Here is a 26,203-nt window from a genome sequence, read left to right as displayed (position 1 = left end):
AAAATATATAATTAAAAAAGCAAATTCGACTGTATTTTTTGTGTTATCTAATTACTTTTTACTGAATCAATAGATTTTTGTGAAACTTTTTTTTATTTGAAAGAAAAGAATTTGTTATATATCAGACAATTTGAAATTGTTGTGACGTAAATTAAATTAACAGACAGTTAGCTAGTTATTTTCGGTCATAAATGTATTTGTGAGTGTGTGTGCTTCTGTAATGATATACTTATAATTAAATACTTAAATAAAATTTAATCCAGATGTCGAAAGGGTGCAACTGAAGATCAGAGCTGAGGCGTTAAGCCTCAGGTTTCCTGAGTGGCATCCCTTTTTGGCACACGCAGCCACACATAATTGTTAAGTGTAAATTTTTATTTTTATATATTTTTTTCCTCTTATATGTATTTTTTTTTATTGTACGCTTCTGTTTTTTCTGATTGATGTGTTGTGTGTTTGTATGTCTGTGTCAAATAAATGTTTTTCTTTCTTTCTTCTTTCTAAATTGCGGTATTTTTTAGAATAAATTGTACGAAGTCGAATGTAAGTAATGGGTAGAGTCAAGCTACTTTTTTTATATAGAAATAACAATATTATAAGTTATTTGTATACATCACTGTATAACTACCTAACTTTTTTAATGTACAATATTAATTATGTCTATAATTAATAGTAAAAACTAAAAAAATTGTTTGTTTGTATGCGATAATCACAAAAACTTATGGATCTATTTTAATAATTATTTCACCGTTGGATATCTACGTGATCTCTGAGTGTAAAAGTATGTACCACGAGCAAAACCAGGGCGGACCGCTAATTCGTAATGTTTATATTAATACTACTGGGTCCATTTCTTTGTTATTTTATTATCTATTATTTTATTATCTATATTGTTCCTGAATGATATAAGGTTTCTTTTACCTTGCGTCAGACGGGGCAATGCCGGTGCCTACAGAATATTATAATATACTAACTGATCCACGCGACTCCGCGTGCTCTCAAATGGAATATCTTTTTATTTTTCGTTCTCGTTAGTTGTATGATGCTATAGCATAGGCTGGGGTATCATAGGTACAAATATATACAAACGTCATATCCAAAACTTATGTTTTATAATAATTTTGTATTTCGAACCACTGGTTCCCGAGAGAGGTCTTATTACCAAACAAACTCGCTTTTAATGTTCTGTAACATTATTATAGATTTCCAGTGTTTGTTTTGCGGATTTAAATAGAAATAAGCGAATGCGCGGACGATGCTTCAACGCTTAATGCCCTGGCCAGCCGCCAGGGCAACGAATCACGAAGGTTTTTACCATCGACTAAGCAGCTTCCATTGGTATTTGCTACGCGTATTACTTTATTATTATAACAATTTACGTATTTACGAGTGGAATTCAGCATTTGATAAATTCATACATAATGGAAGAGTCGACGTTTGTGGTTAATTTTGCACTAGTTCCCGCCCGCGGCTTTGCCCGCGTGGAATTGGGACATTAACAAATGATTTAGTATATGCCTATTCCTGTTTTATCCGAAAGAGCATTTAATCGGAATAAAAAGTATCCTGTCACCCAAGACATTTCATGCTCAGTCTGTACACGAAATTTCATCAAAATCTGTTGAGTAGTTTCAGCGTGATTCCCGTACAAATACCCAAAAAAACAAACTTTCATATTTATAATGTTAGTCTGATTTAATGATAGAAAATTATTATAATAGTTGTCTGCTTGCGTTATGTTTTTATAATAATATGTTTCCTTTTAAGTGCAATAGATTATTTAATCAAATTACACGCACGTACAAAACATTAATGTCTGAAACATTCACTCTTATAGAGTCCCTGGCGTGGAGTTCCCTCGACAAAAGTTAACCTGCGTGCAGCACTCATATAAATGCTATGTTAAATTCATTTACAAAATTTCACATCTTTGCTTCTCTCCGTTAAAAAGTTCCATTATCTTCTCTCTGACCCTCATCACCAGATTAACTCTATAGTACCAGATTGTTGTATTGTTACTAAATTTATATAAATATGCTAAATATTGGCTCATTTGGTAATTGGGATGTGGGTCAAAATAGATTTTTATGATTTTACTAGCGGTCCGATCCGCCTATATATATATAGCCTATATAGCCTTCCCCAATAAATGGGCTATAGATCTTTTCAAATCGGACCAGTAGTTCCTGAGATTAGTGCGTTCAAAGAAACAAACTCTTCAGCTTTATAAAATTAAGTAATATAGATTACATAGTCAGCAGGTTACTCTTAAGTTTTTTGAGATTTAATCACCAGTCCCTGACTTTGTAATAATTGAACGACTTCGGTAGTAACTATTCTTTCGAAATACTTCTATAATCATGATTGCGATAATATCAAAGGATAAACACAAAAAACAAAGAAAATAACACAGGCGAATATAGAATCTCCACCTTTTTAAGGAAGTCGGTAAAGATTGAATTAATATACCAACTTATCCATAGTTTGATAGAATGACGCAGATTCGGACCAGCCTCGTGATTTTTTTATGACAACTTTTTTTATGAAAACTTAAAATTAAACTCTTTGTGTTATGTGATCGAGCAGGCAAGCGAGCAGACGGGTCACCTGATGTTAAGTGCTCCACGTCGCCCAGTTACACCCACAATACCAGGGGTATGGTGTGTGCGTTGCCGGCCTTTAAGAAAGGAGTAAGCTCTTTTCTTTATGTAATATACATATAAATACATATATGTATATATAATATACATGCATTGAACACGGTGCTTTTGATCAGATAGACCCTTATGGGTGTGATGAGGATACCCCTGGAAAATTTTATGTAAATATACTTTCACCAATTTCTAAATATTGTTTTCGTGTATACATATTCCGATATTTTATGAAACGTTGAATATTAATGCAAACATAGTATTTTCTTGTGTTTGATTTTACGCGAGTATTATACATTTAGAAATTAAAGACTTAACGATTTTTAAACGCGATTTATTCATTATATTATTAACCTGACGTTTCGAACTCTTAACAGCGAGCGTGGTGAGACCGAATGCAAACATTTCCAAATAATTTATGATACTTATAATATAATTAAATATATTTTATTTTGAACAAAAAACTAAGCCTTCAAATTGTCAGACTTAGACCATGTAAATAGGATCACACGGGAGGAAATGACTTTCAAATATAAGAGGATCGTCAATATTGCCAGTCGAAATACCAGTTTTTCTGCTCTCGAAAGTGAAAAATTCATTTATCATACGCTTATACAATAGAATTCCTCAAAGTACCTACTATATATATTTACTAGTTCTAGGTTATAAATCGTATGAAAATATATTAGTTCCAGCCTACTGTAGCATTAATGAATATATGGAAGATGAAAATTATTTAATGTTGTCGCTTTAGAACCACAGGTGTCATTATATCTTGTCAAATAAAATGTTATTGTGTTGTGGTGGAACATAGACATAATTAAGAGCAACTACCGCGTTTCTTGCCGGCTCTTCTCTGTAAAAACTGCTTTCCCAACTGGTGGTAAATGTTTGAACTATGTCATAACGAGTGAAAAACGGTTTCTGGAAAAAAGTAATATTTGAATTTGAGTTCTAAAAATAAAAATATAAGTTCAAGAAATGTATCAATACATAATTGAATATTTATTAATAAAATTTAAATATTTGAAATGAATGAACACTTCACTCTAGAACATTCCCAGCACTATTCAAATCTGTACGTTTTCACTTAAACAAATTTAATACACTTTCGTGATAAAAAGAGAAGTAATCATTTTCTTCAGCTGGAATTTTATCGCTGTATAAAATTTCATCTAATACTTTCATTGCCGTATTCAAGCAATTGTCAGCAGGCTGGGAACTCTGTGATAAAATGAAGAAATTAAGACGAATTGAATTTTAAATACAGGCCTGAAAACATTCTGTTCATTACCCATACTATTGTTTTTTTTAGGTGCAGATAAAGAACGAAATAAAGTTTCTTTTTTCGAGTAAAAGTCGAACCGTAAATAGATCTGATATCTAATATAAATACGAGGCAAGATTTATATCCCACAGATTTATTTATTTATTATCTATAATAATTCAATATTAGTTTGAAACTGTAAATATAACAATTAACATCTAAAAAGATGGTAGTTGTGGTAGCTCGGTGGTGAGGACCTCGGACATAAAAATCGACACCAGCCGAGCGTGCAGGAAATAAATTGATATTTTAATTTATCTGCGCATGTGTAACATCACCACTGCTCATAACGGTGAAGGAAAACATCGTGATGAAACCGGCATGTCCAAGAATCAAAGTTCGACGACATGTGACATCCACACTTGGCCAGCGTGGTGGATTTTGGTCTGAACATAGGAGGCCTGTGTCCCAGCAGTGGGAACATATATGGGCTGCTGATAATGACGTGTGTAAACCAAATTTATAAGTAGTATAATTACATAAGAGTTCCCCTACCATTAAATTCCGCATCTAAAAGAATTTTCACGTCAATAACATTGTTACAAAATCGAGATAAAAATGAGAATTCACAGTTAGGGTCTGGCAAGTGTCCAAAAAACGTTACCAAGGTACGCCAATACAGATGATAGCGCTGGCTGAAATGAATCCTGTGCCTTAATTACTGAAAGCTGAATAAACAAGTGAATTGTTCAAAATAATTGTTCTAGCTTGTTATATCTGCACGGTACTGATTAACTCAATGGAAATTTGTTTATTTGGTTATGTTTTTTGCATAACGAAGTCGGAGATTTATGTAAATGCTCAAATGCATTTTGAATATAGTACAGGGCAGCCTTGTCGCTTGATAGCTTCTTTAAAACAATTTACTGTGTAGAAGTAATAGATAATATATAAACGGGTAGTGATTAGTTATTAAAAACATGAAATTTTAACAGAATAGGGCTATAAAAACGCAAAGGGCGGGGCTATGAAAATATTTATGCTGGTGGTTCGCCTGATGGTAAACGATCACCACCGCCCATGAACATTCGCAAAGGTTGCGCTGCCCGCTTTTTTGGGGTAAGGGAAAAGGAATGGATTAACGACTGGAAAGAAGGAATGTACTGGGACGGGTGAGGAAAAGGAAATGGGCCTCCGGCTCCCCCACTCACCGTACGAAACACAGTGGCATGCCACTATTTCACGCCGGTTTTCTGTGGGGGTGTGGTACTTCCCCGTTGCGAGCTGGCCCAATTCGTGCCGAAGCGTGCTCGACTCCCACAATAAATATAAGAATATTCTGTCAGAGCAAAAATCAAATAAATTGAAGATAATTTTGATAAAATAGACTGCAGTTTCTCTTGCCCTCAGGTGGGAATATGGTCAAACGACTGCCGATAGAGAATAAAAAAGACAAGTTTTCATACCGTTTAATTTTAATTTAAGCCTTGGTATTATCTATGTGTTCTCCGTTATCAAGTAGCTTTTAACTTATGTAATTAATATACTTCGACATTTAAATCGATTTTTTTCTTTCTAAAAACCATCAAACACGCATTATGTCACATTAACTAAAATGTCTATACAATACTTTGTATTTTATGGGAAACAAATCACTACATAGTATAAAACAAAGTCGCTTTCACTGTTCCTATGTCCCAATGTATACTTAAATCTTTAAAACTACGCAATGGATTTTGATGGGTTTTTTTAATATATAAAGTGATTCAAGAGGAAGGTTTATATGTATAACAACATCTATTAAACTACTCCGAATTAACCCGTGCGAAGCCGCGGGCAATAGTATATTATATTGCGTAAAATAACAGTCTTTTGCTATGCGACGTGGGGTAATACTAAATGTACTACGGCCCAGCCTACGGTATAGCCGCTAGATAACAAAATTTGATAAAGATGTTATTGTTACACGTTCATTTAAACTACATATATTATTAAGACTCCATTTGCAATATACATTCATGGTGCTTTTTAAATGTGGGAATAAATCACTGCCAGTGCGTTTCGTCACGAATTGGGCTAGTTCGCATCGAGGAAACAACACCGTCACAGAAGATTTGCTTGTATGAGAACGCTAATATGCGAAAGCCACTTTTCCTTCATTCATTCTTCAGAGTCAATTCGGTTTGCCCATCGTCAATTCTTCTTTTATTCCTTACTCACAAAACGGGATAGTTTCAGCAATTTGCATTTGGGCGGTACTAGTCGCTGACCATTGAGAACCAAGATCTCAGTTGTCCACTACAATATTTATGAAAGTAAATAAAAAAATAGATTTCACCTTACATATTATATTCATTAATGCTCTCTGGGTTCTCTGAAGTAATAATCTATTGTTAAACCTTGCCCCACGATTTTGTTTACTTTAGAAATCATATGTTAAAGTAATTGTTAAATATCTTTTTAAAAACGAATTGATTTAACAGACATATACATGAATAATTGCCTCTTATTACGTAATATTTTGCATCTAACGACACGGGTTATTACTTCCAAACAGAATCATATTAAAATATTTAAACTTCATACCGCATATTGAAATATTGTATGAAAATAGAGTAATTGAAATATAAATAACAGACTTGAGGTCGTAAAACTGAGTCCTGCTACGAGCCTTAATTTTCTGTCATAGTCGAGCGTACATTTTATTTTATGACTGCCATTTTCTTTTAGTTATAGCAGATTCTTCATTGAGAGTTAGTTTTTGAAATCTTTTATGTGTATATGGAAACTCTTATGCTTAATTTATGTGTAATATATAATGTATGGTTATTTTATGATACTTTGAGTAATTATTGTCAATGGCTTGAAATATACATAACATTACAATATAACATAAGAAATGTGAACTAATAATATACTTGCATTTATAATGATTTCTCATTCTAATAAAAAAGCGTCGTTGTTGTAATAGTAATAAAATTCTTTCAATCAGTTCACTACATCCAGAGAAAATTTAATGCACCTCTTTATAAGCATAGATTTATCAAGACAAATACGCTAGTATACATTCCAGACTGTTGTTTTAATAGAATTTGCAGCTAAGTTGATGAGCTTTTCATAAATTATACAATACTATTAAAAATTCAACTGCATCCAGAAATAAAATCTAGGCAATTGTGTTCTCTAAAAACAAGATCAAGCCTATAGTGTTAGACTGATCAATTCAAAACAAACACTAAACGAAATCACTCACCAACATAACTCAAGCATTAATTTTTAGTGCCGTAAAATTGTCTAGCTCAGCACTCCCAGGGCCCACTTTATAGCCTAGAAGCGGCATTAAAACAGGTAACTTTATGACCCCTCCCGCCCTCTTTGAGGTATTATTGCAACCTTTGTCCGCAAATTGAACTCCAACCGCATACAGCGTTTTTAAATTACTTCTAACTTTAACGACGGAATCATTGTTCGATCGTATTATTTCCCTTCTAATATTGGAGTCAGGTGGAATGACAATAGGGAACTTTAAGTAGTGGAATTGGATAAAACACACGTGAATCAGTCTTTTTAGACGATTCAGCGGTTGCCACTGTTAAATTACAGAAATAAATATTTCTTCTCATTAAGCTAAAGAATTTACCCAGTCATCCTATATAAATATCATAAAAATATCATAAATTATGACCGCGCCAAGTGTGGCTTAAACTCGATATTCATTATTTGTTTGTTATAACAGCAACATAAATACATCACTTCAGAGAATAACATCTGTCTATGTATCACTGTTCATAAGATACAGTCTGGTGATAGACGTACGGACAGACAGACAGAGGGACAGCGAAGTCTTAGTATAACGTCCCATTTTACCCATTGGTTACGGAACCCTAAAAATAGAATTTTCTTTTATGTCCACCATACTTATATCATGAAAGCTAAATGTATGACAATCTTAATGTATCAAGGAGTAACTTATAAGCAAAATAGGGATTCTTAAATGTATCGTAAAAAATGAATAGCCGAAGAAGTAAAGAGAAAGAAGATAGAAGATAAACGGCCCCCATAAAACCCTTCTGTCTAGATTCTTAGATAATTTACATGTCAATATAAAATGAAAATTCCATTGTTTGCCAAATATCTATTGCATATAGCTTGGCTAGTACCCAAGTAGCGGGCATAACAAAGGAGCGTTAAGCTGTGTATACACGAGCGATAAGAACGCTAATTTTTTATTTATTTTATACCGAAAAAAAACTTTTGTATTGCAAAAAGCAAATTCTTAAAATTAAATAAATCTTTTCATCATCATCATCATCATCATCAGTCCATATATGTTCCCACTGCTGGGACACAGGCCTCCTATGAGGGTTCAAGCCATAATCCACCACGCTGGCCAAGTGCGGGTTGGCAGATGTCACATGTCATCGAACTTTTGATTCTTGGACATGCCGGTTTCCTCACGATGTTTTATTCACCGTTTTTAAGCAGTGGTGATGTTATCCATATGTGCAGATAAATTGAAAAATCAATTTATTTCCTGCACGCTCGCCCGGTCTCGAACCCCGACTTATTGATTTTGAAGTCCAAGGTTCTCACCACTGAGCCACCACTGCTTTTTAATTAATTACGTTTTAACATAATTCATATATACATTGTTGTTGATTCCAGTTATACTGAATTGCTGATAAAATATTGGAAAAATCAATCACCATTAACACACTAATTCAATTATTTAGAGATTCATTCGATTAGATAAACTCAAAATTATCAGGTGATATTTAAAAAAAACTATACAATGAACATAACAGACGAACCTGAAAACAATTCTAAATGAATGTCTACAGAAAATAAACATAACTTAAAATCACCAACGATTCTTTAAAAACAAACCTCTATCCATCCATTCATGTACTTGCTCTAAGACCATCTGAATTTTTTTATGAATAAAACGGTACACGTATGAACCTTTCAAGCGTTTATTGAATATTGCTAAACACTTATACATCAACCATAGAGTATATACAGTACGGTGAAGGAAACCGGCATGTCCATGTCATAATTTCCACGACATGTGACATCTGCCAATCCGCACTTGGCCAGCGTGCTGGATTATAGCCTGAGGAGGTCATGGGAGGCCTGTGTCCCAACAGTGGGAATACTAGAACACAGGCCTCCTATATGAGCTGATGATGATGATGATGATTACAGTATATTATAAAAAAAGGTGTGTGTGCGATTCACACACGATATAAGTGAAACTTCAGTAAATCGACATAAGAATGAGATGAATGTATATAAAATAGTATGTATAAGTATATTTCTGTCTCATTCTTCGCCGGCTTCATTCTACACATTTTTGTATTTGTATCTCTTACCTGTCGTTCTTCCGTTGCATCAGGTTTGAAATCACAACGATTCTAAAGAAGTTTCACTTCAACAATAGGTAACCTATTTATAGGTAACCTATATTGTTTATTGTTTATTGTTGTTTATTTTTCCTTCATTTCAATGAGACGGTTGTTCGCGCGATCACCGCCCGCCTAATTAAAAGAGATTTAAGATGCATAAATGAATTTAAAACTTTGAAATAACTCGTCGAGACGACGGAATGACGAGAGTTTCATTTAAACAGTTCTATTTAAGCTTGAAGTATATTAAACTCGAATGTCGCGAGATTTATATCTTGCAGCATGAATGGACGTTGAGTGATTCATACGCAAATAAGAGTTAAATGTCTTATCATGCTACATGCCCTGGCTCCGCCCGGGTTCAAGTGCAATTTATTCAAGAAACCTCAATTTTAAATACGACTTTTTATGCATTTATGCTAGCAAACACGTATCCAATATTATCTATATATGTATACATATAATAAAAAAGGAAAGACATGTGTCTGTACAATGCAAAAAGAAATTACACGCTAATATTAACATCAATAAATTGATGCCATTAACTTCAAACATCGAATAGTACTAAGTACTAATAAACAATTTCCCTGAACGCAAATATGGAAATTTCTAGGTTTAAAACGTTCTAGTAATTTCTATGCTTCTGTAGCATGTATATAAGAGCCCTTAACGTTGCATGTGAAAGGAAATATTTAAATTGACATTTCATTGATGAATAAACCGGCACTAATTAGTAACCCAGGTAATTTTATAGCAAGAGTTATTGAATGTATTAAGAACTAAATGGGTTTACCGAGAATATCAAATACCTCGTCATAAAATTTTGCTGGGTTATGTTTAATAAACATTAAAAGTGAGGGCTCATGACGGGCAGAGCTCGAAGTAATTTGACTTCTAAATGATTCAATAAGTTTAAATTATTCATAAGAAAAGTGTCTGTCTAACCAGTTTCGAGTTCTTGTGAAACTACCGTACATTTATGATATTATGCTCTTAATTTAATTACTATTCTTTTAGTCTTACTAGTATAAGTCATTAGATTATTGTTCTTCAGGCATCCGACTGTTTATCTAAGTTAAAAACAAATAACATTATGACAATAAATAAAAGAAAGGAATTATAATTGTCATTATTGCTAGAAAAGCGATTTTCATGTGGTCGAATAATATTTAATTTAATTTTGGATCAAATACTCTGATTCTTTGAGTAAATAAGCTAGGACCTTGTCTTATCATCGAGCTTCAGCACAATAAACATTTTGAAGTTAAATTTAAGACATTACTAAACCATGAAACGAATTCGTATCGTGGTATCGTGGTTCGGTTCTGGTATCGTGCTGTTACATAGTGCAAAAGGTCATTGATATCTTCGTCCCGTCTCTAATAGATCCACATGTTTTAGTTTTATTTATTTAATCAATTAGTTGGAAAACCAATAGCTTTCTAACATCAATAAATTTTAAATTACACACAATTAAAAGGAAAATACAATTCCATTAGCAGTTAAATCTTTAGCGAAATCCATCCAGTCTCCAAAGTTTGCATACAATATTTATCACGCAAGGAAATGATGTATCACTTAGAAATAACAGCGGTGGTCGTTAGGACCTGGCAGGGGTGCCTCTGGACAGTCGCCAAATCTTCGCGATGGGTAATGCTTCACCGTTGGCAATTTATTGAGCTGACTGCACTAGACGACTTTAGTTTTTACAACCCTATGAATTGGGAATTGCCTGGTTAATCTTGCTGTTGAATTTATTATTCAAAGAGAGGAAAAATACACTTCAACATATGTAATACAGCAGTCCGGCCCTGCTTTGCCCGTGGTAACCTTTCTCAATAAATGAGCTATCTAACTATTAATATTTAAAATAATATAAATTATAATATTTCAAATCGGACTAGTACTTCCTGAGATTCAACGCGATCAACCAAACAAACTCTTCAACTTTATAATACTAGTATAGGTATACAATGACATGTGTCCATTCACTTTTTCAAAAACTGTGTCAAGATATAATTATAATATAGCAATTCTGAGCCACCACTGTTTATATAATATTATGCCATATACATAATACATATAATATACCACATATTTTTGTATCTATTAAATCATACTCTTGCATCAGTGCTTGTAAAATATTAAAGAACTATAAGAACTTCGAAGGACCAGTTCTAGAGAGAGTTAAACTTTAGTGCGATGAAATTATATTTGTATGCACGTCTTGAATAAAGAATGGAACCACTGAAGGAAGCTATAATGAATATAAAATGGCGAGGGCGTCTTTAGATAACAAACCAAAAGGTTTTGCTTACTTTGTATTAACATTTTCCGTTAAGACTCATGTGTTATTCTTGTATAATTGCGTTGTTAATTACTTCTGGATGATAATTTGGGTGAAACGAAAATCTGGTTGAGTTTAGGTATGAGTATTCATTTGTATGTGCTTAATATTAGTGACGAATTGTTTGAAACGAAATTTGACATTTGATTGTATTAATAACAATGAATTGACCACCTCTTCGGTATAGTGGTTAACGTGTGTACGGAGGATCAAGGGGATCTGGTTTCGATTCTCGGTAGATACATCAGTGTGAAAATATGACCGTTCTTAAGTAATAAACAAGGTTTTATAATGAATTTGGACTGAAGAAGATACCATATTATCTTCTTGCTACGAAGGGACTTCAAAACAATTTTAATATTGCACGTCATTCTTATACTATCCTTTGCCAGCGACTTTGCTCACGTATTAAATTTGGAGCATAAACCCTTTCCCTCGCCCTTTTATTCTATGTTATATACATGTAAACCTTTGTCAAGAATCACTCTATCTTTAAAAAAAAATCCATCAAAATCTATTTTAAAATTCCAAACTTACAGATACAGACGGCAGAAAGCGACTTTGTTTTATACTGCCATCGTCACTAATTCATCATCACCATCACCCATTAAATGTACTCACTGCGGAGACATGGGGCTCTTTTGAGGGGCATATTCAGTTTCTATCAAACAGCGAAGCAAATAACGAATATCCGTATTTCTTCTTCGCGCTGTCATTCGTCTTGCTATCCGTTCGAATGTGTAACAAGCTAATATAGTAGAAAATTATTAGACTTCCGAATGGTTGCGTGACCCAATTAGTATCAAAACCATCTAACTGCCACTGTAAAAGTATATGAATTTTAACTTTAAGAGTATTCTGGAGGATCGCATAAAACGAGTTGTGACTCCGTTTACTACTTGCTTTTATCATCGCAAATTAAAAGAAAGATAACTTGAGTGTTCGAAAATTATGAGGAGTTTTAATGATGCTTTTGTTTTATGCATTTCTTTATTGGTATTAATTTATATTAAAGAAACTCTGATCATTAAAAACTAACCTTATTATTATGTTAACACATATATGTTTTATAATGTAAGAATTTGTCAAAGATAAAAATCAGCACAGACAAAACTTTATCAACAACTTTTACTTGTTGACAAAGGTTAACTTAACACAGTTCAGTAGTTTTTGCGTGAAAGAGCAACAAACACACCCACATCCTTACAAACTTTCGCATTTATAATATTAAGTAGAATTGATTAACCACATTTTATAAACACTTTAATATTTACGAATTGTAGATAAAAAGGATTTCTTTCAAACGTCAACAGATATCGAAGATGGATCTTTTCCAAATCTTCCTTCTCCACAGCAAAGACGTCTTCAAACTCAACTACCTCATATAAAACGCAATCGCCATAAAACAAACACGGTACATATCGCAAACAAAACTTTATTGATTCCGCGCTGTTACGATCAAACATTTTCTGCTCTGGAGAGTTTCCAACAGGGAGTGTATTGCTTCCTTCCTTAGACATAAAGAGTTGTTTTAAAATGACTCAGGAAGTGTGCATTTTGGCATCACTTGTGCTTCATGAATTGGAAAAAATGCAGCCGCATTTTAACAATACGCGTGATACAAAGCGCCATTGTATTTTGACTATTTGCTTTGTGTTGTTAATGTGTAATTCATACGGTAAATAAGCGCCAGTTTTCGAGGCATAATGTAGAAGTGAGATATTTTCTGCGTCTTTAGTAAAGAAGTTATTATATTCGGGAAGAGTTTGAACAGCAAGGTATATAGTGTTCCTTATCAGTTATAATAGCTAACTATTGATAAAAGAATTTTCTCATCAGTATTCCTTGAGCTAGCAAACTTATTTAAAATGTTCAAACCTTTTAGAGACAAAGCCGAAAACAATATAAACGCCCTAAATTTATTTTCTTAAATGTCTGTTCCATCCCTTTATTGGAAATTAGGGCAGATAAATTTTTAATCTATTTTTCTGATCTTATCCAAGAAACTAAACGAACATTAATTGCTTGTTATAACAAGACATTAATCGTTTCTCTTGAATTAAATGTTACTATTTTTTTATTTATTATGAGACTGGCGCCAGCTCCGTAAAGGTAAATTTATATTATCATGTAAATACGTTTGGTGGTTTTAGCGTGAAAGCGCATCAATCTTAAATTCACATTTCTAATTTTATTATTGTTTCTTTATCATTACATACATTAAGCTTTTTAATATAAATAAATAAATAAAATTAATTATTATGAAACCATGTAATGCTTTTTCTTTTCGGATAAAAAAAAATTCTTAATTTTAGTTAGTTTTAATCCAGAAAACCGGCGTGAAAAAATAGCCTGCTTTTGTGTTTTGTACGATGAGTGGGGAAGCCGGAGGCCCACTTCCTTCCCAGACCATTCCTTATTTCCAGTCATCAATCCTTTCCTTATCACTTATCCCTTAAAAGCGGGCAGCGTATTCTCAGAGGTCAGAGCCTCCGCGAATGTCCATCGGCGGTGGTGATCGCTTACCACCAGACGAACCAGCTGAGCTGTCCGCTATGATATAAAAAACAAAATTTGAAACGTCAACAGCCAACGCTTAAGCTGCATTTATCTTACAGGGTAGACTTCAGAAACGGTCCGCCCATACACTGGGCAGTAGCCGGGGAGTTTGGCACCAGGTCACACTTCGTTTTGAACGAGTCAGATCCATCATCAGCTCACCTGGTGGTCGAGAAGGTGACGCAGTATGATGAGGGCGTATATCGATGTAGGATTGATTATATTGATGCACCAACAAGGAACTATAGAGTCAATTTAACCGTTATTGGTAAGTTCATTAGTTAAGATTTATTGCTTTTAAAAGAAATTAAGCTCGTTAATTCAGTATATTAGTTTAATTTTGTATATGTATTTTGTCTTATTTTATTTTAACAAATGAAGATATCCATTTTATCTATATGTAAAACATTATATATTTATAAAACCGTGATAATTGCAATCAACTATATTATATATCATAAAATTCTCCGTCTTTAACTATTATTAAGACACTCAAATAAACATTAGTTTGATCTTTATTTACAGCAGTTTTTATAGAGAGAAGAGCCGACAATAAACTCTGTAATTGCTCTTTTAAAACCATGTCCATTTAACATTTTCAGTTACCATAATATTATAACAACTAGACATCTTAATCTTAAATTTTTTTCAAAACATACTTAATATCTTATAACTCGCACCTGAAAAGAAAATCTGTAATTATATAAATCCTTTATCTGATAAGCAAGATTATAAACAAAGTTACATAATTTATCCTTCAAATAGTACATTGTACAAACTTAATCATTGCTGTTTACATAACTAATAATGTTTGTCCTACAGTCCCTCCGGACTCCCCTCGGGTGCTCGACAGTGAGGGAAGGGAGGTGCAGGGGAGCTTGGCTGGGCCGTACCGGGAGGGACAAGACCTTAAGCTCACCTGCCAGGCTGATGGTGGTATGTTGATAATTAAATTGTTTGTAGTATTTTAGGTTCTTGTAAGCGAAGAAAGGGTATGCTGCTAGCTTTCGCTTTATCTACACTAATATTATAAAGAGGAAAACTTTGTTTGTTTGGTTGTAATGAATAGGCTCAAAAACTACTGGACCGATTTTAAAAATTCTTTCACCATTCGAAAGCTACATTATCCACGAGTAACATAGACTATATATGTACCACGGGCGAAGCCGGGGCGAACAGCTAGTTTACTATAATGTGCATTGTGAATATTGTTGTTTGTATTGTTGAAAGTTGTAGTAGAATTTCTAGTACATAAATAAAATATGCAATACGTTAGTATTTTTTCCAGAATCATAATCTATATTGATGCTTATTGCATTTATAAAAAATGTAAATTAATTTATGAAAAATGTAAAATTTCTTGCATATTAAGATATAAGTTCAAAAGTTTCACGATAAAATTTATTCATTTTTTAAAAAAGTATTTGAAGTACTTTACCTCGTAAGATACTACAAAACAAGTGTTTCATAATTTACGGTAACGTTCATTACATTGAAGGTTCTCTACAAATCTTCATATTTACACAGGTAAACCACCACCAGACATAACTTGGTACCATGGAGATGACAGGCTCGCTATAGCGCGAGACGCTACCAGCTGCCAGGTTCACATCACTGCGCTATCTCGAGAGATGAGTGGGGCCAAACTTCGCTGTCGTGTAGACCCGCCCCTGTTGAAGCCGATGGTTAAAGATGTCACTTTGAAATTGTATTGTGAGTATATTGTTATATTATATATCATCACTATATAGTGTAAAGCAAAGTCGCTTTCCGCGTCTGTCCCTATCTGTATGCTTAGATCTTTATAACTACACACCGGATTTTGATAGGGTTTTTATTAATAGATAAAGTGATTCAAGAGGTAGGTTTATACGTATAACATCTATTAAACTACATTGTATCACTCATATAATGTATTTATGAAATATATTGTCGTTACTTAATAATCATGTTTATTGCCCTTTAAACTTAATATCCACTGGTTGAAAGATTTGCGGAGAGATAAAAAAATATTACAAGTCATGGATACACATGGACAACGTTTAGTTAAAAGTTGACCAACTAAGCTACGATTTTCGTAGCCAAGTGCTACGCCAATTAAACAGTATAACATATTAATGATAACTCTTCTCTTATCTAATGTATAGTAAAACCTCAATACGTACGGGTGACTGGGGGTGGACCTACGAGAGCGAGCCACGAACGCTCGTTCGTCTGCACTACGCGGGGGTCCAAACCGGCACCTAACGTCGACTGGTTCATAAACGCCCAGAGAATTGACTCATCTTTAACTCAGGTAATAATTGCTACCTAATTAGGTAGGTTACCATATGGTTGGTCAAGGTGGGTCGCCTCATGGTAAGCGACTAGCACCGCTCATGAACATTTCTTCAGAACAATGCTTCTTGTTATGTGTTTACAAATGGGTTTGCAGATTAAAATTATTCTAACAATTGCAAAGCATTTTATTCCCGTTTTTTTTATTATTTCATCTACATTTTGTGGTTGAAAATTATTATTAAAAATGCAAGAAGTTATATTTTATTACATTTAAAACAACAAGAGAAAGCTTTATCTATGGATCTATGAAATCACATTGTTAGCTTACTATTGATTGACAGAAACATGAGAGAAATTATTGTACGGTAAAATATATTTTTTACAAACAAGAAGTAGCAACATTTTTCATTTACGTGTTCGTGGAAACTGGAATTGTGAGTGATTTGTATTATTCTATTATTTTATTACCCTTGTTAACGCACAAGCTGTTGAGAACAGAAAAAACTCTGATCAGGATTATATGTTACTTGACGCTCGGCCCGGATCCGCCCGGATATCAAGATTCCTGTTTTATTCCAAGGATGCATACAAACAAATAAATTTTTATATTTATAATATTAGTGTGATTTCCCAAATATATAAAAGATTAAGACCGAAATACTTAGTTTTTTATTATCCAAATACCAAAGGTACCACATATTTATATTCCAAGTACTTGTACAGATGTAGATACTGATCTTATGAAATTTATCATATATTTTTTCTCATTTGCTTCATTTAAGTTTAAGTAATCATGTATTCATGGAATAGGCACAAATAGCTTTACTTTGAACTAAAAACGTCGTAAATTAGTTATACATAAATACTTAAATCAGGTAGAAGTAGACAGTGAGGTCACGAAGAGTATACTGACTTGGAGAGTGAGGCGGGAGGACAGTGGGAGGGAGCTGGTCTGCCGCGTCTCCAACCCTTGGTTTCCAGCTTATACCTTGGAGGACTCCATCATTCTGGAAGTTCTATGTAAGTATGTGTATTGTGTATGTCAGGCTGTTATGAAATATTTTAAGGTGATTTCATTTTTCTGTTTTGTTTGAATTGCAGTTGTTGTAATAAAATATAATTTGTTCAGAGCGTATAGGGTTGGATTATGAAGAATACCTGTTATTCAAAAACAAGACCATTATTTTTATATTCAACAAAACAATTTTATTATAACGAAAAAGCACACACATAGTTTAAGATAGAGATTGTTATTTAAAAAGAATATAAATAGTTAAGAAATAGTATATTTATGATTCTATATAAATTCTAAAACATAAAATTAAATAATATGCATTCAGGACTTGGATTTATTTCAAATAAAACAAACAGTAATTTGAATTAAACATGTAGCAATGTATTTGCTATAGTATTTAACAGTGCCACTCCAGTGATAGTCACTCGGGCGTGGTAAGGCAAGGCTTACTGCAGGGTTGCACCAACACAGCCAACTTCCCGACTCGAGCTTGCTATTTATACATTATATAAATTATTTATAAAATATACTAGCGTCCCGCCCCAGCTTCATCCGTGACACGTTTTTTTTCATAAGGACTTTCCTAAGAAATAGTACAAAAATTGGCAGGTATTAGAACTGTTCTCGAGTTTTTTACGCTGAACGACACATGTGTTATTTTTATAGTATAGACTAGCTACATAAGCGGGAATGATAAAAAAACTATCACATTAATTAAACATTTTTATTAACACTTTACATGACTTATTGATTATATGTTACGCTGTTATAGTTTTTCTCTAACGATAGATTATATTCATAAGTTTATCGGGACACGAATCTGTCATCCGAGTCCAGTCAAACTTACAGTGCTGAGGTGTTGTGTCTCACATATCCGTATCGGCATCCTTTTTTAGTGCACGCAGCCACACATGAATCAATGTTTTAGGATTTATTAATATTTTTGTGTATTAAACTGTTTATGTGTGTTACAATAAATGGATCTCTCTTTTATACGCATCATAGCATGCACCAACTAGCTGTACCCCGCGGTTTTACCCGCGTAAGTCCGTATCCCGTAGGAATACCTGGATAAAAACTTGCCTATACGTTATTCCAGTTGTCCAGCTGTCTTCGTACCAAATTTCGTTACAATCGGTTGGGTAGTTTTTGCGTGAAAGAGCAACAAACGCACACACATCCTTTACAAACTTTCGCATTTATAATATTAGTAGGATTACTAGGACTAGTAGGTTTTATATTTCTGTGAATGTCTGTTTATGTGTGTTGAAATAGATGGTTCTCTCTTATACATAGCATGTACTAATAATCGCACTTATGCAACGGTAAAAGGATTTTTAAAATCAGTCTAATAGTTGTTAAGATCAAAACAAATATTCAGCTTTATATAATTAATACAGTTGTAAATATAGGACTCATTATGATTGAAAAACCCTTTAAATTATAACATATCTCGCGATTTTATAATTATTCGACGAATTGTGATCCATAACATTGCTTTGCTAAGTTTGGGATGTAACAAATTAATATTCGTTAAATCATATGAGTGTGATAGTAAATTAAGGGACAACCATATAAGAAAATTCTCTTTAACTAATTAAAAACAATGAATTTTTTGAAAACGTATTATTTAATTTACCTATCATGATCATAAAAGACACTACATATTAACAATGCAATGTATAAATGATATGAAGAATTATATTACAATTATCATCCATTCGCTGCTATTTGAAAATTAACAAACTTCCAATTTGATGTCATTTAAACTTTCTATTGAACCGTGAGTGTATATCACTGAAATCAATTAAGCACCACATTCTAAACTCCACGCAACGACGCAGTAGTGGCATATATTGCGAATTTCATTTATGTAAGCGAATATCGAAACAGATTTGTTTGTTAATAACATCAGTCATTACAACGTGTGACGCGCGTCGATGCTATTTCATTAATAACTATTCAGTGATTGTTCTTGTGTCAGTTTTGACAGTAATTAAAATGAGAATTGCTTAGGAATCTTACGAATTAACATTACATGTGAATTCATAAAATGTTCGTGCATTTCTTGAAATATTTATCAAGAAAAATAAATACTAATAAAAAAAATTATCACGAATTCTAAAACTAACCTGTATAACATTTCAAATCAACACAATTTCAATAAGGTGTATACATTTATTCTGAGTATTCAGTTAAACGAAGTTATTGCCTGCAATTTAAGCGCACAAACATTACTCGCATATAGTAATTTAATGTACAAACAATATTCAGAAACGATTAGTTAGCAAGTTGGCAACCAACGGTATTAACAATTAACAATTAATTTGCGAAATACTACGACTAGTACAAACATGTGAGAATTACATACCTAAAGCCATGTGTGTTAATTTTTCAAAAATTTTTCTTGTACAATAATGTTTATACCTTGCATAACGACGGTTAAAACATCATCTACATGTGGTCATAATCACGAAGCATCCAAAAAAACATAAATTCATAATACACAATCTAAAAGATTTTATAGTCGTTGTGAAAATCCTTTATAGTATATTAAGAGAACACATAGTCATGGACAAAATAAATTCATTCGTGTGATTCAGCATTTAAACAGAAACAATTGCAGAATTGGATTATCTGAAATTTGGTATGCGTTATGACAGAGGAACATACGAGTAAATACAAATGAGTGTAGTTATCTGACTAATATTATAAATGCGAAAGTTTGTGAGTAATGATGGATGTTCCTTACTCTTTTACGTAAAAACTATGCGTGAAGTAGCTAGTACCATTATAAAATAAATTACGTTTAACTATGATAAAAGCATCTTGTCTATTCCTTCGCGGGTAAACGCGTAGCGGGGACATTGCCTCTCTCATTTATATAGTTTTCTATTGATTTATCAGATATAGTATAAAAGTTTTGGAGTTTTTCGGTCTTAATAAACGATTAAATTTAGTTTTATTGGTATCTATAAATAAATACTAATATAATAAACATTCAGCATTTTTGTTCTTTTTATGTATGTAATATTTTCACCCAAATCTATCGTAAATCTACACAAAATATACATCTATCTAATAAGAAAAGTGCATCTTTAATCTTCAGTGAGAGCTAATATTAGAGCTAAAAATTTATATGTTATGGGCAAAGCCAAATGGAGCAGCTAGTAAACAACGTTTTAGATTATAAGACAAGCCTAAGAATAGTACTTTTTACAAAACACAAACATTTTATATCTGAAATATGTATCTTACCGCCGTTTTTCTAACACGCCAAACCATTTTCAGCAAAATCGAGAATCGCATTCTCGAATTGCAAGTAGCTATTAACAGTTTAACAAAAATTGTCGCTTAAATAGCCTACCTCAGTATTCAAGTTGTGCATGGCACACTGCCAGCGTATCGACCAAACCATCTGCAGTGGATTCACATACTATTTCTTATCGCACTGAGCTGATAACTCGCTAATACATTACGTTTATGTGTTATTAATACTTCTATATACCAGCTGACCTGGCAAACGCTGTTCTGCCTTAATATTATCATTTATGGGTATGAAAAATAGATGCCGATTCTCAGACCTACTTGATATTTATATGAAATTTCATAAAAACCAGTCCAGCCGATTTGTAGGAGTATGGTAACTAACATTGTGAAACTAGAATTTTATATATATTGATCAAAACAGTCCAGTTATAAATTTTTGACAGACGTTCCCAAAACCAGGGATTGATTCAACTGTTTTCTTTATACTTGATAACTCTGAAGATTTTCAACGAATTGGCGTGATTCTATTTATGTTCAAAAGGACATTGTTGTCATTTGATCCCATTATAGAATCTGGAGTAGCACCCACAGAGAAGTCGGCGATCTTTTTGTAGAAAAGATTTTGTTTCGTATATAATTATTATCACTTGTAATAATTGGGACTGCAAGTTCTGTGCTCACGTGAGGGTTTAGGCTAGAAAATACCACAGTGGCTAAGTGCGCGTTAGTACACACACACACACATCATAAATTCATATATTATAGTATTGTTGATATGAAGAAAGTGTAGATAAATTGAAGACAGACTGCAACTATAGATTTTTTAATTCCGTAGTAAATTCTGTAAGTGATATTTATATCGGTAAATGGGTAATTCCATACACCACAAGCCCTTGAAAAAACATGTTCAAATGCTTATAACAAACTGATAAACAGCATATCAATATGAATTTTATTGAATACTAGCTTTTGCCCGCGGCTTCGCACGTGTAAAATTCGAATTAGTTTATATATACATAAACCTTCTTGAATCACTAAATCTATTATAAACGCCATCAAAGTCCGTTGTGTAGTTTTCAAGATTTAAGCATACATAGGAACATAGGGACAAAGAGCCAGTTATCATTGGTCCCACAAAAAAGCAGCCGTTAAAAGACCACACACTTACCGAATTCAACTATCAAAGTAGTCGGAATAACCCGAGCGTAAGAAGTTGATTGTGTCACAAAACTTAGTTGCATGACAAAGCGAACGGTGAAGCTCGCGTTTTAACTTACAAGATAAAACTGGTTGGATTAATGCCTTTTAAAATGTGGTGAGAGATTTTAAATTGAAAGGTTATGAAGTATGATATAATGGGAGTTAAGTAGATGCAGATGAAATAAAGTTTTAAACAATAATGCACATAGCAATTGGTTGTAAAATGTGTCAAATCATCTAAACTAATGTTATTAAGAGAATATTAGTGTTTTTTATGTGTTTCTAACGTTTTCACACGATAACTACTGGACCGATATCAAAAATTCTTTCACCATTAGAAAGCTATATTTTATTGATGGATATAGACATTATTGTAATCAGTTTTTATGTCAATTCAACCCAAGCGGATCCGGGATGAGCGGATAGTATAATTAAAAATTTTAAAAGTCCCTAAACAATAATCCAAAAATAGAAACGAGGAAAGTCTAACAAGCTAGCTTTAGACGCACTGCAGGGCAGCAATATTTGATTGTGTCGCGTAAAATGACAAATAAATCGATGGTTACATCAACCATAACAAACGAAAATAAAATTTCCCTCTAAAACAGTTACAATGTTGTAACATTGTACAAGGCAGTTACAATTATTCAAACCGATACACCCGGACCGCAGTGGTTGTAAACAGTTTATGAACGCACGTACTAAACAATAAACAAAGTTACAGTACAAACAACGCGATAATTGTACAATTGCATACTTTGTGCGGACTTTGTCAGCGCAACGCGTTCCGAATAAACAATTGAATTTAGACATAATTGAATAGAATATGCAATGAACCGAATGTTGATAATATCTGCTTTGATATGATTGCGTGAACGTGCGTATTTTTAAGCAATTTTAATGATAGATAAACGAACAAAAAACGATGAAACGGAGACCCCTTTTTCGAATTTTACAGTAAAAACAAAACAATTGTTTATTTTTAACGAGAATAAAATAACGTATGGCACAAAAAATATACATTAACAGACGACGTTTCTATTAACTATAACTTACCTTCTTAAATTTATAAATTTCAATTGTCATTTATTTATGAATCTTCTAAATTAATTTAATTAATCAAATTTCATTAATGTCATGTATATTAAAGTTATTGCGTATTGCGCTGTCCACAGGATTTTAGGAAAATTCTTATTATTCAGAATATACCTACATATACCATAAGATTGGATGATTTATTCAAATATCTAACAATTATTTACAAAGATTTGTAATTTTCTTATATCTAAACAAATACTTCAAAAATGAAATATAATTTAGAAACGTATTTAATAATTTACTGAAACAGAAATGGCCTCAATGTTTCCGTGCTGCAGTAGATATAAATAAAATATATCTACTAATACAATATACAATGCTACGTTTCCATAATATTTATCACTTTTGCACCATATTCTTTTCCTTACCCTTCCCAGTCCTTTCCCTTACTCCTCTCATCAATCCTTTCTTAATCCATTTGTAGAGGCGTAAGGTCTGCAATTTACCCTATGCCTCTCCAAATATTCATGGGCGGTGGTAGCGCTAACCATCAGGCGACTCACCAGCTCCATTGCCGACAATGAAATAAAAATATTCTAACAGATATCATCCAAAACGAAATGCATCAAAATCGATTCTGTGGTTTCACAGTCAAACTGTAATAGATATTATAATTAATTATTATTATTTTATTGTACATCACCAATTATATCGATACATGCATCAATGTTTAATGTACAGTACTGAATGCTTTGATATCCAGTTTACATAAATATTAATATATTATACAGTTTCGTTAATGATATAATAGGAATTTGCTTTTAGTTTCGGTTTTCGGCGTAATTAAATCAATTTAATCGAACGTGTTTTATGCATTCAAAATTGTGTGGTGGTCGAGCATTCTTAATAGTTTTAAAGGGTAATTTTAGATGTCCTTGAATGTATGTTTTGGGTTTACGAGTGTATGGAATTCGAGAGGAAAGTCCGAGAACAATGTAATATCATAAGCTATACAAGATTTTTCTTATTGTCAACGTCCACCATTTTTAAGCAGTAACTATATTAAAATCTTAAATATGTAAATATCTTATTACCTTTATTACAAATGTGCGTTGCGCAGTTTTACCCGCGGACGAACTCACGGACAATAGTTAGTATTTATGTAGCACATGTTCTGATGATAAAGCTTTATTATTGTAAAGTATCATTAAAATTCAATAGTTTTGACAACAAGATGAGTATCATCTATCCATTCGTACTTACAAAGTATCGGGCTTATATTCTAAGTGGGACAATACCTCTACCTTCACACATAGACTATATAAGTAGACATGGCGTCAACAACACTACGCTTATCAAATTTTAATCTAGTAGAAGCGATATATTTTCCAAAAACGAAAAGGATATCAATTCTAATGTATTGTCGGTTTTATCTTGATAAATTTGTGAGTTGTCAATAGATTGATATGATTATTTTTGTCTTTTATATGAAATTGTTGACATTTGGTCCCATTTTAAAGTTTAAATATTTTGTAGAAAATAAATTATTTAAAAATCATATCTTCTTTTCGCTTATGTAAATAAAAATCATCCCAAGATCTACTGGAATGGACATAAATTGAAATAAGAAACAGTGTCCGTCTGAACGTTGTCGGTCGGCAAAAAGTTCAGTGTAATTTATAGTGCGCCAACTGCTTATTGTGTTGGGACTTGAATTGTATAAATAAGTATATACAATTGGTATATAGAAATAACTAAAAGAGACAATGTGTTAAAAAAATGGAACTACTATCAGTGTGAAATGAAATTTATATGTAGCAATATTAATTGTTTCATAAAACATTTTAAGATTGTAAAAACCATAAGATTTAAGAATAGGTCAAACTGCAAGAGTTTTGTCACAATTTTTAGACAGATAAATCCAATACTTGTCTAAAGCTAACTCACAATATTGAAATCTAACGATTTTTACTTTTTACTGTGACATATAAAACAACTCACTGTCTTTATATTCATTTTATTTTCAAAGAGCTTTACAGATTTAAACACCACTTTAAGGTGAGACAGTCGAATATTTAGCCCAAAATACATTTGATGACACATATCTAAAATCGGCTTCTATCCTGAAAATATAAAAAATTCTGAAAGTCGAAAAGAAATAGTCCTATATCATTATCATAATCAGCCTATATTTGTTCTCACGTCAGGGACATAGGCCTCCTATGAGTTTTATGTAACAACTAGTGGTCCGGCGCGGCTTTGCCCGCGGTACATGTTATATAGCCTAGTCACTTAGATGCAACCTTCTAATAAAAAAATAGTTAAATATTTTACATAAAATACTGAACACAAGTTTCAATATTTTTAATTAGGTAAATTCATTCACACCTAATTACGAAACACGAGGTTTTTAATTGCTTACAGCATTCTGAAAGTTACCAACACTTAGTTGTCCTAGACTTAAGTTAGCGTAAATTTAATTTGGAATCTTATAAACTTTTAACTATCGAGGTGAAAAAGTTCTTGTGCTAAATGTTTATTTTATTAAATGTTTACTAACTTTAATTAATTTGTTGTGTGACCTGTTTGTGTAAGTCTTGTGTTACATAATTCTGTAAATTAATTATAAGTTCAAGTGAGACAGTTATTAGTTATAGCGATGTCAAAATATTTTTAAGACATATTGTGGGTAGCCTAGTCTATGGCACGATAAAAAATGTATTGTTATCATTATCTTTATCCATTATTAGTATAATTAGTAAGGTACTAAGTAATAGAGAGGCTTATATATAAAACCTTATAGAATGGAAAATTTTTAGTAGTAAGATACGCATTATCTGCCGTTATACACCAGGCGACTGCCTACACACCATCAAGTCTTATTAAGGATCAAATTGTTTCAAAAAATGCAATACCTAACCTCTTTCAGATCCACCAATTCCTCAAATATCGCTGATCGAGCCTCGCGACAGCCGCCAGCTGCGTGAGGACCAAGACGCTGTTCTGCTCTGTTCGGCTGACGCTTCCCCACCAGCTTTCAACTTCTCCTTCTATAAAGGCTTCGAGGTGAGGAACCATTGAAATACAGGGTTTGTTACATACTTAGTCTGGCCATAAATACTGTTACACTTAATTATAAAAAAATATTACATTTGAATTTCGAATCTGTCA

General features: G+C 32.8%; 1 protein-coding gene across 1 annotated transcript in view; it reads left to right on the top strand.

Annotated features, from left to right (window-relative positions):
* Window positions 1–26,203, top strand: part of LOC119828518 (carcinoembryonic antigen-related cell adhesion molecule 5-like) — an 87,931-nt gene that overhangs the window by 50,316 nt on the left and 11,412 nt on the right. Inside the window, exons 4-9 of the mRNA XM_038350685.1 lie at window positions 14,289–14,497; window positions 15,052–15,165; window positions 15,757–15,942; window positions 16,377–16,525; window positions 17,385–17,529; window positions 25,962–26,098. Of these exons, the coding sequence (XP_038206613.1) occupies window positions 14,289–14,497; window positions 15,052–15,165; window positions 15,757–15,942; window positions 16,377–16,525; window positions 17,385–17,529; window positions 25,962–26,098 (940 nt within the window). The remainder of the gene's footprint in view (window positions 1–14,288; window positions 14,498–15,051; window positions 15,166–15,756; window positions 15,943–16,376; window positions 16,526–17,384; window positions 17,530–25,961; window positions 26,099–26,203) is intronic.

Source organism: Zerene cesonia, chromosome 8 (genome assembly GCF_012273895.1).
Source record: "Zerene cesonia ecotype Mississippi chromosome 8, Zerene_cesonia_1.1, whole genome shotgun sequence".
Lineage (NCBI taxonomy): Eukaryota > Metazoa > Arthropoda > Insecta > Lepidoptera > Pieridae > Zerene > Zerene cesonia.
This window is presented reverse-complemented; position numbering and strand designations above follow the sequence as displayed.